Here is a 16670-nt window from a genome sequence, read left to right as displayed (position 1 = left end):
GGTAACCTAGTACGATTTAAGTGATAATAAAACACAACAAAAGTACAATGGATTGTGGAAGCTCTACCTGTTTGTTACTTGTACCGCCAAATCCTATAGGAACAGAGCTTGAAGTCACAACTTTCGATGACTTTTTGGACGGTATGATGGAACTTACAGAAAACGAAAATATAAGGAATATATCGGAGCTATCTTGCATGGACTCAACGCCTGAGGAAATCAGTAAATTGGAACTTCAATCACACGATGAATGTCTCGAGTCAAGAAACAATATTAATCTACAGAAGATAAAGTTTCTGGTTTCACATTTGAAAAAGATAAGAGTGAGTAATTTTTCTAATGAAAATTCCAATTTATGATATTTATTTTATACTAAAAAAATAATCCAGAGGTTCCTAAACTCATCAAATTCACGTGTTTCAATTTACTTATATAAATAACACGTTTTTATCTAGAATAACTGCTAAACATAAAATATTAATCACTTAAAACGTGTAGGGGAGATTTCTTGCTATCGACTAGATCAGGGTGGTCCAAACCCAGGCCCGCGGGCAACATGTGGACCGCCGCTTCATTATCTGTGGCCCGCGTCACATTCGGAGAGTAATCAATAAATCGAATTTCAAATCGCAATTAATTAAAAAAACCTATTGTTACATATTATTGATACATATATTTGACACTGATGTCACTGAATTGACTAGTGTCATGGCTAGCTGAGGCAAATAGCGAAGTTGAATGATTTGCTCGACAGTCTAAATTATTATCTGGCTTTCTATCTTTTTGGTCGGGATTATATGCTAACAATATAGGCATCATAGAAAACTAAAAATCGAATGCGGATTCTATTAGCCTGGGATGGCTATGTCTGATAACTATGTGTTTGCACAATGAAAGTGTTTGTTTGTATTGCACTGTTTACCTATTCTTGGCACTATTGTGGCCCGCGAACGATGAAAAAATAAATTTGTGGCCCGCGGAGCCGACAACCTTGGACCACCCTGGCCTAGGTCTTATTTTAAGGAGAGGACTTATAATAAAATCATTTTCAAAATTCAGACTTTCTTATTTTTGGGGAAACATGGTAGTACTAACCACGAATCTACTACGCATTCTATAATACAAATCACAACGCATTAGAAAGAAGGTGTCACTTCATTAACAATAAAATTACGCCAAGCAAAAGTTTACTGATATATGCACATTTAACAACGCGATAAGTGAGCTTGGTTTCTATGCACATAAACAATCAAAGTAGGGATAAATGTCCGATAAAGTCAGTCTCACTTCTTTCCAAGCCAAATTCCAGCAAATTTATTCATTCTGTGTCATGTCGTTGAAAGAAACTAGCCTCGAAGGACTGGTGTACGTGTACTCGTCGTCGCTTGCCAAAACCGGAAACTAGCACTGTTCAGCATTTTGCGTAAGTATTTTACATAAATTTCACATCAATTACTTTTGCAATTCCCAACAGAATCTGATCACCAAAGTTCAAGAAGACTACCCGTCACGGATCGTTGATTATTTGTCAAGCTTCGCTGATTATGTCTACCAAACAGGTTGTAAACTACAAAAAAGAGATTTTGAGGACATCGTGGCGCAAGATAAATACATAATCGACAATTTCTTTGCAAATAAATATTTGTGGCAATATACTTTGAGCACCGAGACAGGAAAGTCAGTGGAGTACGATTTGCCAAATGCGTTTACCAAAAGTACAGAGGTTAAAATGAGCAAAACATTGAAGTTGCTTACCGAGGAAGAAAATTCGATGGAATGCGATTCAGTGAATATGTATGTCGAAAATACAGAGGAAAAATTCAGCAAAAAATTGAAATTGGGACCCCAATTGAGTGTTGCGAAGACATTGCCAATCACTCTGCCACGAACGAAACAGCGAAAAAGTGCGAAAAAACGAAAAAAAGCAAAATCTGACAAAAAAGTGAAAAAAATTGAAAAACATAAAATGACAAACGCCGATTTTGCTTCAGAAAAGAAAAAAAGAAAACCCGAAAATTGTGCTAAAAAATCAAAGGATAAAACATCCCACGACACAGTTTTATCTAAGGAAGGCAACCAGAATCGAAATGAGTCTTCAGACCCAAGAAGAAAAATGAGCGTTGTTGGAAATGGTCAGAGTGCACCAAAAAAGAAAAGTTTGGTGCAAACTGAGGCCAGCACCAATGTCCACCTATCCGAAAAAAATGGGAAATTGATAAGTAAAAAGCTCGATAGCCACAAAATATCCCGCAAAGGCGAACCATCCCCCGTCTTGCATAGCCCACAATACACAAGCAGTAGCGATTTATACAAGAATCACAACACAGCAGAAAAAGTTACCACCCCGTCGATATCCATCGATAAAAGTCGAGTCGGCATCAACAATACTACAAATAAACGGAATAAAGCTATCTCAAAAATTAATAAGTTTCCAACTTCTAATAAAGGACACCCAAATTACGATCGACAGAAGTTAGAAGAAGTTGTGCCAGCTCCTTTAGCAAACTACCCTGATGTTGGCGATGGAAAAACGTCAAGCCTATCAACCAACTCGAGAGCCGAATCTAAGGAAAATACTCCAACAAATTCTAATGCACAGGAAGGAAATTCTCAACCTCTCTCTTGTCATGGAAAGAATTATTCTACCGATAATTCGTTGTCAACTGCCAGACATTCTGAATCAGTTATCAAAAACTCAATATCAAAGACTCATACGAAAAACAACTTTGCGGAAAATAGTCCCACTGATTCAACAAATGTATACCCAAAATCTCACGCCCCATTGACTGGTCATATCAATTTTTTGACTAACAGTTCCATTACGTTGCCAAGTACAACAAATTGTGATACAGATAGCAACAATTTGAATAATACAAAGAACAAAACGGATACATCAAATCCAACAAACGAAAACAAAAATCGTGACAGTTCGTCTATGGACACGGAGGAGTCTACCGTTGTTATTCCCAATGCTTCCCCAATAAAACACCCAGCTAGCTGCAAATCAAATCCATTGCGTCACAGGAAAAGCCCCCCAAAGGAAAATACTTATACAAATTCATTTTCTGAAGGCCCCAAACCAAAGCACTCATCTCTCCGCGAAATGAATGCTCCTAGCGATCCTATTTTGCTATCAAGCACAAAAAACTGTGATGAAGGAATCAATGATTTGACGAAATACCAAGGTGACAAGCTGCTCACTCACACGAAAGGGAGCAACATTTACCATACTTCATCGAATGACCCGAACGAATCGCGGAATTCGGCAAACGATACGGTCAATCCCACAATAAGCAAACCAGCTGAGAACGACGTGGTAACGTCAGAAGTAACAAAGGAAAGGCCTAATGTCACAGCAAACAATCAAAGTAGTAACAAAAAGGAATCAACTTCAAATATAAGTTCAGAAACTATTCCCAAAAGCTACTCAGAAGAAAGCACTACTACAATATCTAAGTACGAGAAACCCAAACCTATACCGCCCCTAATGCGTCCTCCTAGTGATCCCCGAAAGCCACAATGGAATGGAAACCAGTACAATTACGAAAATCGGTATTTCTATGAGAGTAATAGGGGTCAAGGGTCACGTTATCCTCCACGTGGTAAGCCCTACAACAACCAGCAAAACCAGTATCCACCTTACATGCAAATTCCCCCTCCCGGATGTTACCGCTATCCAACTCAATATCGCCCGTACAATCGCCACCCAACTCCACCCAGATATCAGGAGCGTTACTACTAAAAGACCAACTCAACAGCGTAGTAAGATGTTTGCTGTCAATGGTTTTCTACGAGTCTATGTTGTTTAAATTTGGCTTGCAGATATGCACAGTAATGGTAACCCATATTCCTTTTCTTGCGGATATGAAAGACAACGAGCGGGCTTCAAAATATGGTGAATCAAATTTCAGGGAAAAATTGGTAATTTCTTGGTGAAATACCAATTATGCACCTACTGTACGCAAACTGAAATATCCTACCCAATAATGGCATTTTTCACTTTTCAAATATTGGAAAAACTCATAATTTTTATTGCTTTTTTTCTTCACTGATTAAGTTTATTGTTATTCATTACCGTTTTCGCTTTTCATAACAAAGAGCGGTTCATTTTCTGACTTTATACAACTGACTGACCGGTCATTTTAGTCCTGTTAGGAAAGGTCTATTCTATATCACAGACTTTACTACTATTTTCAGTGCAATCAAACTTCGAAATTTAGTTGTTCCATTTCAATTATTTTTTTTTCTCACTCCGCATCCTTTTATAATTAAGTAACGTTTTCGGTTGCCTAATTTCCACTCGAATATGGTTATTTTTTATGCAAATAAAAGTGCCCTGAGATTCTGTTGGTTGTTATAATCTTTTACATACAATCCAATATTTTATTTTAAAAAAAAAACAGGATTTTCTTTTTGCTATTTATTCAGTCAGGGATTTATTCTATACTTTATTTATAGTTCTACAGATCTACTCTACTCTAAGTAGGCATCGAGTCGTAAAGACTGAAGAGCAATGAGTTTTGCATCCAAAAACTGTTTTAGCGCGATATATACACTGAAACACATATACTTTGAATCGCAGATTAAAAATAGTGTCTTGCCTGTAACGGCCTTGCAATCTTGCTAACGGTTGAAATGTAAACTTTACCCTTTTTTGCGCCGACTGAAAGATCAATTTCGTCCAGGATTGAAATCCAGAATTGAAATCCCCGATTCTGCTACTTTCTCCATTAAAAATAATCTTAACAAAGTCAATCTTCCAAGTCATTTTTTCTCATTCCGTGATCATTAGCGTATACTAAATTTCAAAAGTACTATGCCAAATTTCAATCCACATATGCTTATTTTATTCATGCAAATAGAAGTGCCCTGAGATTCTTCTTTTCAATTACTTTTTGTATCCAACTTACGGGTTATTTTTCCAACGCAATTATTGTTCCATTTATTGCAAATGATAGTGCCGTGAGATATAATATTATTTACCTGATAAACTTTTTTCATACTCAGTTATTCTCGTACACATCTTACTCCTCAGCTAGTTTCGCGCCTCCACTAAATTTTTAAATAAAAAATTGGCGTTTTCAATTGCCTAAATTTTAACCTCAAATGGGGTTATTTTTTGCAAAGAAAAGTGTCCTGATATTTTTCATTCAATTACTTGTTATACTTTTTGCATCTAAACCACTGGTTATCATTCCGGTACATATTTCCACCGAGTCCTTAAAATTATGAGGCGTCCTCGGTTGCCTATATTCCCAATCAAATACGGTTCCATTGTATACAAATGAAGTGCTCTGAGATTCTGTTACTTGTTATATTTTTTCCGTTCAATTCATGTTACTACTTTGTTTTTTAGAATCGGCTTTTCGGTTACCCAAATATCCAACCAAATATTGCTATTTTTATGCAAGTAAACGTATTTAAGATTCTTTGATGTTTGAATTTTTGCATATTTTTTTTATTTATTTGCCCGTGTTCCTTATTAAGCCCTGGCATGGTTATCGCTTTTCCGGAAGTGAATCGTTTTGGTTTCCTTGAAACTAGCCAAACGAGTAATTCACTATTCCGATACATTCTGGAATAACAATTTTGAATATGGAATATCGACTAGAATATAAATTAGGTCATCCTCAATCTGGGAATTTAAATAAACCATTTTGATTCACGAAAATTGGTTTTCGATTAATGCGATAAGAACGTTATGTCAATAGCTTTCTTTTTTTACAATGTCGTAGTTGCGTGAAGTCCTTTTCTTGTCTAGTCGTGAGATGTATAAATACATGAAACTATTTTTTCTTGTTCCCAGAATCAAGATTGGGCGCTCCAGAAGAAGAATTAAAATGTACTAATATAGAGGTAACTAATTTTGTTTGCCTAGTTTACACCAAGTTGTGTAAAGGGACTGGAATCTATGGACAGGGGGTATATTCACATGGCTAACACAGACAGTCCCCAAACTCGTAACAGAACTAAAATAAGGAACATCGGAATAAGATCGTGGCCTAACACACACTACGGAGTACCCAAGATTTACTAAATCGATTTTGAAATCAGATATTCCGAACCTGAAGTCTTAGACATCCCAGTTCGTCTCGGCTTCGTCTCCCGCTTCCTATTTCACTCCTCAATTTTGAATTTTCATAAGTCTGGTTTCCGATCATAAAGTCAGCCGTCAATTTGCAAATTTAATAATGCCGGATGTTAATCTTTACATACTCCCAAATGGATACTCTTGTAGTATGTGTACTAGGATAGGGTTTGGCCTTAATTTTTTCCGATTTTCCTCTATTTTAGTTTGATTATGAGTTCGAGGACTGTCTGTGATAGCCAAGTGAATATATGTCCCCTGCCCATTGTTTCCAGTCCCTTCAAGGTAGGCGAACAAAATTAGTCACCTCCATATCGGTACACACATTTCTGGAGCCCCCCAATCAATGTTGTAAATAACAAAATCTTGCCCAAATCTCACATAATAACATGAAAAAAAAGTCCGAATTGTTAGCAATTTACAACTACTTTTTTTAGTTCGGCCTTCATTATTATTTGTCTATTTTCTATTATTCAGAGCTGCAATAAAAACTATAAATATGATATCTCGTTTATTCATTAACAAGGGTGGCCTAGTTGTTGAAGCGTTAATCATATCCATGGTGACATTTTAAAATTCTCGGTTTCGAATCTCATGTCCACCCCCCTCACCCAGGGTGCAATAAATCGGGTAGGCAATCCCGAAACGGAAAGTTTCAAAACTAAAGTCGCTTAATACCAAGCCGTGCGATGGTTGCTTCTACCAGGCGAAGGGCGTATAAATACATCATATGAAACATTTTGTTGGTATTCTACTCCCTTGGTTCTCAGCCTTTTTTCTTTCGTATGCAAATAAAAAAATTATAAGAAAAACAAAAATAAATTCATAAAGATAGGCCCTTCCACTTCAATAATTAAAATGAAAATAACCATTTAAGAGTGAAAAACAGCATTATCATTCATTACTAATACAATCAAATTTACCTCATTTATCAATATGCCTAACAATTTTTAATAGATTTGTGGTCCACTCGCGTATGTTTCTGCGAAGCAGTGAGGTATGTCACACTGTTTCAGAACCCGTGGTCTAATCTTAGTGCATTTTCGCCACCAGGGAATTGGATATTGATCATATACAGGGCACAAACGGGTCGAGCAAAACGATGTGATTTTCCTGAAGTTTCGAATTTCAGTTTATTATTTATTAAACGTTTTTAGAGTATTCGCTCTAATCAAGGCTCTTCACGACCGGTCAATGTTTCGCTAACACATATTTTTTCCCGCGAATTTTTACTCGCATCAAATGACAATCGTGTGCTAAGGTTATTTCAATTTTTCTGATTTCATACAAAAGATACAATGCTTAAACAACAAAAAGACAGGTGGAACACAGGATACTGATTAGAAGAAAATCGAGAAATCTTGAAATGATATTTAAAAAGCTAACGAAAGGAAGCTTGAAAACCTTTTGCACGATCGACCGTGATGAAATAGTGATTTTTTACGACGCTTTTTCACGACTTTTATTCCGACCAAGACCATTTATAGCGTTGCATACCCAATTTATTACATGCTGAGTAAAGTGTTGGACAAAGTGTTTGAGTCGGAAATGTGTAACGTAAGACGTTATACAAGTTATAGGTTCGAGCAATGGTCGTTTGCGTGTAATAATATTACATGGGATGACGGAGGTAAAATCGATGCGCTCGGCATAAACGACTTCCCACGAGAACACGAGAACTATTTCTAATGGACGTTGCGCGACTGTTTACAATGAAATTTATAAATCACCAACTCATGGAACACACATGAACATATAAAATAGTAACACCATATGTGATTCAAGAGTCTTGCTGCACACTAACACAAATATATTTCTGTAACGTTTCGTCTGACCAAGGTCAGACTTCTTCAGACATACATAGTTCAACTTTAACAAGAAAAGCGGTTACATGCATATTTAAACAATCAGTATAAGAGTATGGGAGTTACGCATGTTAAATAATCAATAAAATCAGTGAATTCTTGATTAAATAACAGCAGGTGATGACATTGATGAGATTTCTCTCTTTGTTTTATATTAAACAATTAAACAATGGTGTTTTGTGTTTCTCAGCATTGGATGATGCTGACCAGAAAAGGCGTCTTTGAGTCAATTATAATATATTGATTGTTTGTCTGTTGACGACATAAGTGACCATGCATGATCCAACCCTGAGAATAACATTACGTACAACGGATGAGTTACACAATGAATGAAAGATTAGTAATTGCTTTAAACTTCCTTAATATTCATCTCTTGTAGCTCATGTGTCCCGAAGAGATGAATGAGATAAGATTCTTTGTTTTTTCTATTAATGTGGTCATGGAATAGTTTTTCAATGCCAATGACACTGAAGTGAACTTTAAGTGAATGTCCCGGTTGGCTAAAATGGGCACCTACAAATAAATCTTTGTTTTTGGTTTTTTTACTTCTAATATGTTCAGTTATTCTATATTTTAGATGTCTTCCCATTTCTCCTATGTATTGCATGCCAAACACCATATGTCGCAATTCCAGGATCAGAAGTTCTCAAAATCTCAAGAGACGTGGGTCGGAATTCGACTCGAGGAATACAAGTAACAAGAAAATTGAAATACACTCAGAAAAAGGGGGCCAACACCGTAACGGACGGTTGTAGGTATAGTAGGCTATGCCGAATTGGAAGGATTCAGGCCCTTCAAGAAGAAGTATCATCAGATATCAGTGGAATCTCGGATAGGGCCTTTTTCGGAGCCAAAGATGTCAATACCCGTCGTATAATAAAAACCATGCAAGATTTAATAAAAAGCTTTTTCCGGCGTATAATATGAGTCGATATGAATAGGTTGGTTAAAAAATGATCAACAGGAACTCAAATTTACCCCAATGCCAATTCAAACCGTGAAATTAGAACAAAAACAGAATCTAGGTCATTTGTAACATTTTCTGAGATAAACATAACTTTTGTGCAAAGCGTGCTGGATTAATTAATTAAACTTCTGGGTACAATCACACATAAACACCTGTTAAATAAATTTCCTTCATTTTCATAAAAGCATTTAAGAAATTTGTTACCTAATTCATGTTTTCGTGTCATGCCGTACCAATCACGATTTTTGTAGGAACCAAATTTCACAAATAAAATTTCTAGAAATGCGAGTTTGTTCAAGGTATTACCAAATTGAAGCTTCTTTTTCCGATTATTATATGCTCCGAAGTGAGTTTAATTATACCGTTTCTTTCTAATCTAAAACAAGCCGACTTTAACCAAATTATATTATTCTACCAAGAAGACGTAATTAAGACTACGTTCCCGTTAGCACGACTTGAATGAAAACAATAATTATTGCAAAATATAAGTTTTTTAAGTTATACAAGTTTTTCAAAATTTGGATAGATTATAATCTACATCGAAATAATTTTAATTTGGCAATACCGAAGCCATTTGAATTAAGCCGATTTAGACGAACTTAAATTATCCTACTATTAAGGTGTAATTAGGAGTACTACTTGTTCGAAAACGATAATTATTGCAATAAAAGTTTTTTGAAATTTAGATAAATTACTATCTAGGACTACTTCGAAATGAGTTCAATTTGGCAATACCGAGCCAACTGAAAACAAGCCGCTATTAATGAAGTTAAATTATCTTACTATTAAGCTGTAATTACTGTTTCAGTCAGTACGGCTTGGTTGAAACCTTTAATTATCGCAATAACAAGTTTCTAGAAATTTCTGTTAGCAATGCTGGTTGACGTATAATTATTTTTTTAGAAAATGTAAATTGACGTGGTTTCACGATATCATGTTTGTCTTTGATAATTCAACTGTTGATGTAAAGGGGCAACGCGAGGGTCTGCGATTGAAGCGTTAGAGTTTAATTTGTTGTCATTAAAGATTAAACATTTCCTGTTCACCCCCCCCCCCCCCCAACTTCACTCTTGCAACAGCGTAGCCGGCCTAAAATTGGGGGGGGGGGGGGGCATTTTTTTTAATGACTCGATACGACGCTCACTCGTGTTTTTTGCTCCGAACAAACCCAGATAAAAGTACGACGCGAAATGGTTGGGTACAAAACGGCCAAGAATTCGTTTTACATTCTGAAAAATCAATTGCTTAAATCCTAGAAGTTGATTCTATATTGAATAAGACAAAAAATGGGAACAACGGAGAATCAGAGGAAACGCTATGGAAATACATTTGCGTTAGTATGCAGCAAGACTATTGAATTAAATTGAATGGAGAGCCTAGCCCAGAAATGAGGTTGCGCAAATTGAGCAATTTTGTATGGTATTTCTTTTCGTCATCTGTTCATATAATCGTGGATTCAACACAAATGGTGTGCAAATTTAAATTATGAACGATAAAATTATGCAAGGAGAGACAAATAAAGAGGCACAATCGGATATTATTTCGCGAAATGTTAAAAGTTTGTTGCCTCCACGATAAAAATCTGGAATCGACAATTTGACAAAATTCCTAGAAATTCGAATTTAAATTATGACTTTCTTCATTCAATATTATTTAAGTACCTTTTCGTGAGAAATATGTAAGCTTACTTTGAGTAGATTGAAAAATTTTGACCTATAAATTATTTTATGGTGAATTTCAAGGCTCTAATATAATAGCATGACACGAGAGAACGATACATGCGATACCCTGCGTCATGGAGAGATTTCCAGTTGTGAGACAGAAACAGTTGGTTACAAAATGATTACTAGTAATCATTGATTGTAACTAACTGATTAGAAATGTAACTGAAACCTAAATTTCAAACGTATCGGGATGGTGAGATACCGGCATGACGGCGAAAGAATTTGAGCAGCGACAAAAGCAAATGTCATTATGTATTTTCATCAATGTGATGGGGAGAATCTGAGTGTTGACAAGGGCTTTTAAATGGCTCAGTGGGCCGAGTTGTGGCCCGCAGACCACCTGATACGCACCCCCAGGATAAGACAAAGAAATGAGAACAACGGTAGTAATTTGAACCATCTAAAAGTGGAATTTCCTAATCAAAAAATAAACCGCAAAGATTTTTTTTCGGTAATTGGAGTAGCAAATCGACTGGGGGTGGGGGGGGGGGGTAGTTGGAATCAGTCGGTGTCACATGGGATTTTCATCAAATCTACAGCCCTTATCAATACCTTGCATAAAACATGGATAGTATGTGTCTAAGCTACTACCAACTCAGAACGGTGACCGTACATTTGAACCCAAGTACATTTGAACCCATGTGTATATTCGCGGGTTCAATCTATATGCGGGTGCTAAACCCATGGGTTAGGGTTAGTATGGGTTCAAATATCCGTAAAACAACAAAAATTTTCATAGGTGCAATAGTATACCGGTGCAATCGCCGTGGGTTCAAATGTAATGGAACCACTCAGAACATGTACACAGTACGGGTATTCAGAAAAGTTGCCAAGGCCTAACACTGGGTTTAAACAAGCGACATTTAAGTCTTGCATGGACTGTTTCGCCTTGTATTAAAGAATGTAAGTAATAAAAAACACGATGAGATATGGTTGTGACTATTTCAATAATACATGCCTTTGTCGAACACACAGCGGTGCAAATATACACAATAAAATTCGTCAGTGTTTTTGGCGCGTGTGCTATAGCGAATCAAAATTTGCAGACGAAAAGTTACTATGAATTGCAATAATATTTGACTACTGATTGCTATTAGTATGCGCAATTACATCGCACGAAACAAGGTCATATTGCTAACCACTTCATGTCATTCAATTTTCCCATGCAACAGGTGCAAATTCACGCAATACCATTCGTCAGCGTTCTGGCGTGTACTATAGCGAAACAAAATTTGGAAATGGAAACTTACTGCGGATTGCAACATCATTTGACTACTGCATGCTAACAGTATGCGCAATTGCACCGCACGAAACAAGGTCATACTGCTAACCACTTCCTCTGATTCAATTTTCCCAGGCCGCAGCGATCGTGGGAAACAAAAAGATTGATCACGTGACCACTCCAGTGTGCCTCAAAATTATTGCCAGTTATTCAAAAATAGTATTTTTAGTAGAATCCCGCGGTGAAGTTTATGCTTCGCAGGCAATGTTCCTTCTAAGAGCTTGCTCAGTTACGCGGAATAGACGGCCATGTGAACTCCAAAAAAAAAGGTCTGCGCGGAAAATTAGTAAAGAACACAACATTTTAATACTTATGCAGAGCGCGGCAGAACGAAAGTACTGCGCGGGGATTCTCGGCCAGCTTAGAGGGAACGTTGTTCGCAGGTATGCAATGATACAAATAAAAGGTTGGAAGCACTTCTCTAAAAACACTCCATACCACTGTTTTTATATTCACAAAAAATACTTAATTTTATCTACAGTGATGTGAGACACGAATAAGAGGGGCGTGGCAGTAATTCAAAGCGGGGTTTTGAAATTTATAATTGCCAAGTTAGACTGTAACAGCTAGAAGAAAAACGTGGATTTTCAAAAGTCTTGAGGGTCTAAAAAGCAATTCAAGCTACTAAAATCTGCTATGTATGATACGAAAAAAAATTTTCATGATAAAAAAAGAGAATTCCGACAGTCAACCACCCATACCACCCTGGCTATGCCCCTGATAAATGAATATTATTTAACAAGAGCAAAAAAAAGCGAATTAAAATTTGACCTGTCTCTTAAATATTAGATAACTTAAAAAATGTATCAGAGAAAGTCTTTCACTATCAAAATTGGTATTCTGGTAAAAACAACATTTTTTTTCGGCGTAGATAAGCGCGGCAGCTGCCAGACATGTTTGCGGGATACCAACGCAGAGAAATACAATTTCGTGGTTTACATTTTCTCTTTACTGAAGAAACACACATGCAAATATCTTTATGTCTGTTAGGAACCACTTGTAATTGCGTCGAATCGTTATTTATTCCATTAATCTAACCAGAATCCTGATCGTTGATTACCTCTGCCGTCAGTGGAATAGCCAACGCGAATGTGGGAGAAGGGTTGTCAGATTGAGATTTCAATATTTATTCCACGGAAGAGGAATACCGTTAAAGCGGCATAATCACATGGCGTAACAAGGCCTCGCGTCCGGTTACCTGTTCATGTCTGGTATCGGGTCAGCTAGTTCCAAACCTTTTTACCCTGGCGGACCGGTAAAATTAAATGTACTCGCGGACCGGCAAAAATTGGAATGACCGGAACAGAAAAGAATAACATATATGTGCAATGCGCTAATATATTGCAATGTCGGACACTCAATATGCTTCAGGACAAAAAAAGGCACACTTAAAAATATTTCACACGAAGAAAAACTATCAAATAATGTGCCGACCAAAATTGAAATGGGTGAAACATAAAATAATACCATAAATTTGCATAATGAAATGCAGTGTTGGGCACCCATTATGCGTAAGGAAGGCATACACAAAATATCTCACATAAAAACATGTACATGCCAAATCATGTGAAAACACAATTAACGGGGCTCCCGAAGTATGCGAACCAAGATGGCGGACATCGGAATGTAATATGTGTACTAGGTTAGGGTTAGGCCATAATTTTAGGTATAAATACTACGGGAGGCTCTTGGCTAGTCTTCGAACTGATAATAGGACTAAAATAAGGAAAATTGGAAAAAAATTATCGCCTAACCCTAACCTGTTACGTTCCGATGTCCGCCATCTTGGTTCGCATACTTCGGGAACACCCAATTAACTCTAGTGAGAATTTTGCTGCTGTTTCGTTTTCAATATAGGATATATAATAGGACGAGGCTTCAAAAAAGTTTCTGCAAAACGTGGCTCTGTAGCGGCGCGAGTCGATTTCTTTGTTCCGTTTCAATTAAAGCTAGAGATGAAAATGTTTTTTTCGCATAACGCATAAGTAACTGGTTGAAAATACAGACAACAGTTTGATTGCTCTATTACTTAGCGATGGGTATTCGCAATGTGTATATATGCTCATTGGTATTCGTTATCAAGAGATATCCAAAATTGTGACAGTGATTCTTTTTAAAACTGGACTGTGAAGTAGAATCCCAATTTTAATCAAGCCTTTTCTTTTTCATCGTGTTTATAATATTAATCACTCTGTAGTTGACCGACGCCTCAAACGAAATGAATTTACATTACAATGACAAAGTCGTCGGTAACTTGGCACCAGTCTCAATCCTAAAAGTTCATATCTTACTGGGATCTTATACTTTTTTTGTTTTCTGGTTCAAACAAAGAAATATGCATAACGTTTTATATGGATTGTCATATTAATCAGGAAAAGCATGCAGAACAGAAAAAGCACGCCTGCCGATTTTTAGGTTTCTGAATCTTGCGAGATTTGATAGAGCGATAAATCGCAGCCGAAAAAGCGAAAAGTGTGATTACTCGGCGCCAATATGTCGCGAAAGACGTCGCAATATTACGGCGGAAGAGAAATTGCGCAATAAACAAACGCAACCTCGTCTTCGGCAAAGCGATTGAGACGGCATAAAAACAACGAAATTTCTTGCGGACCGACAAAAAAGCTTCGCGGACCGGCGGTTGGTTGGGAACCACTGAATTGGTAGTCAGTCGTTTGTTTCAGATGCATTGACTTAATGATAGAGGAAGTCGTACCTAGCTATGACAAGCGTATTCCCGACGCTTAGAAAGATGCGCCATAGCGCCGGGCAAGTTATGCATACATCTCTATGAATAAGCATGTTAAAACCAACTCGCCATTGTGTCGAATCGTTATCTACGACATTCGAAGTAACAAGCTTGGCATACAGTCAACCTAGAACGCTGGCCGTTGAGTATTGAGTATCTTCGCCGTCAGTGTGAAGGGATTCATCAAATCGACTACAAATTATAAATTTTACAAAGAATGTCTGTCAACGCTGAATCGCAAATACTATAGAGTTAAAATGTTTATTTACGGAAAGTCCTGTGTCCTGCCGTTTTATTAAACACACATCTCAGTGTACGGGCAATTATCGCAGCGATTTGCGCTATTTTTTTATTGCTACGCGTGCTGTTTTATTGAAACTTGCGCCATTTTATAATAAAGGTTTGGATTTAGTTCTGCACTGACTTTTTTTTATTACACGTGATTGTTTTCTAATAACGATAACGCGCGGGGGTTTGTTCCGTAATAATATATATAATGCTGCGATTAGGAGTGAGCAAATGCGAGTAAACTGGAACTGGGTAATGTTTTAGCTTAGTATTTCTTTACACCAAGCGGCGAAAGGTAATGTGCAAGGTGTATTCGTAATATTGTTGGTCATACGCATTCTTCAATTGCCAACGACCTACTTTCTTGCCGTGTAAACACCACTTGTATGTAAATTAGAGCTACTGCGGAAGTAATGAATCGGTACCCTATCCGTATGCTTAGTTTTGTCCTTCCGAGTAAACATATGCTCTGCAGTTCTGGCTCCTAAAATATAAAGTTTAGCTATTAAGGTATTGAGTGACGTATCGCAAAGACCACGTTATGAGTGCAGGTGAGTCGCAGTCATCGTTAGTATAGCGGTGCTTTCTGATTGATATTTTGAAGATATTTCATGTGTCTTTAAACAGCATAACAGATGGTAGAATATTTCATGAATGAATAAAACGGTGACCGTACATTTGAACCCACGTACATTTGAACCCATGTGTATATCCACGGGTTCAATCTATATGCGGGTGCTAAAACCCATTGGTTAGGGTTAGTATGGGTTTAACTATCCGTGAAACAAAAAAATTCCATAGGTGCAATAGCATACAGGTGCAATTGTCATGGGTTCAAATGTATTGGAACCGAATAAAACTGATTGCAAACAATAAACGATGATGATTGTTTAGAACAGTGATTCCACGAGAAATGATATGTATCGTTATAAGGCAACTTCTGATAATAAGCAAACGATATATTGTTAATATGTTCTGTATTCTTCTGGGGATTACACAGCGCATCTCTCGATAATCAGTGCCGGTAGTTTTGAAAGAATATTGCGTTGTGTAAGCTTTAATTTTTGTAAGACAAGTATTGTACATCGAACTGCAGGCCCTCTACTTCGGATTCGTATAAGGCTGTTTATTATTGGACACGAAATTAATCGTTTTATATTTTTGTGTCTTCGTTATTTGTTTTGGTGTGAAGTGGATACAATTTTTTTTGCAAATACGAATTGGACAAGACCTCGTCCGGTTTAAATTTATAAATAGAAACAACCATGATTTTACGAGCAGTCCTAGTGGTCGGCGACTGCGTGCCTTTTGTTTCCCGTATTAGTTAATTTCCTTTTTCTTCCAGACTAGACGTTTTGTAACCACACGCATCCGCGAGTAATTGGGCGTTTTCCAGAAGCCCCGTTTGGAGGAACGTTCTGACAGTTAGCAAACTTGACTTCGTCGATTGTATTTCATGCTATATTTCGTTGCAAGTTTTCACCAAGTGTATTCGTAACAGTATTACAGTATGCTTACTTAAAATGTAAATGTTTTTTGTCTGGTAAACATATGCGTTTGCTGTTAAGCGCTTGTATAGGTTAGGTTATAGCCACAAGGTTAGTAATGATGCGGTATCGTATGCGCACTTTGGTTGCAAATGACTTGTTTTCCTAAACATGTTTTCGTCATTCCAGCGCTTGCACGTAAATATGAGCTACTAAGGAAGTA

General features: G+C 37.0%; 2 protein-coding genes across 3 annotated transcripts in view; one reads left to right on the top strand and one right to left on the bottom strand.

Annotated features, from left to right (window-relative positions):
• LOC120340470 (dynein beta chain, ciliary-like) overlaps positions 1-16670 on the bottom strand; it is a 139152-nt gene that overhangs the window by 51693 nt on the left and 70789 nt on the right. The window lies entirely within an intron of this gene.
• Positions 37-6568, top strand: LOC120340471 (uncharacterized). Its single transcript, XM_039408739.2, has 2 exons — positions 37-323; positions 1475-6568. Exons 1-2 carry the CDS (start codon positions 48-50, stop codon positions 3740-3742), a joined length of 2544 nt encoding a protein of 847 aa, XP_039264673.2. The 5' UTR covers positions 37-47; the 3' UTR covers positions 3743-6568.

Source organism: Styela clava, chromosome 14 (assembly GCF_964204865.1).
Source record: "Styela clava chromosome 14, kaStyClav1.hap1.2, whole genome shotgun sequence".
Classification (NCBI taxonomy): domain Eukaryota; kingdom Metazoa; phylum Chordata; class Ascidiacea; order Stolidobranchia; family Styelidae; genus Styela; species Styela clava.
Note: the sequence above shows the minus strand (reverse complement) of the source record. Positions and strands in the feature narration are given on the sequence as shown.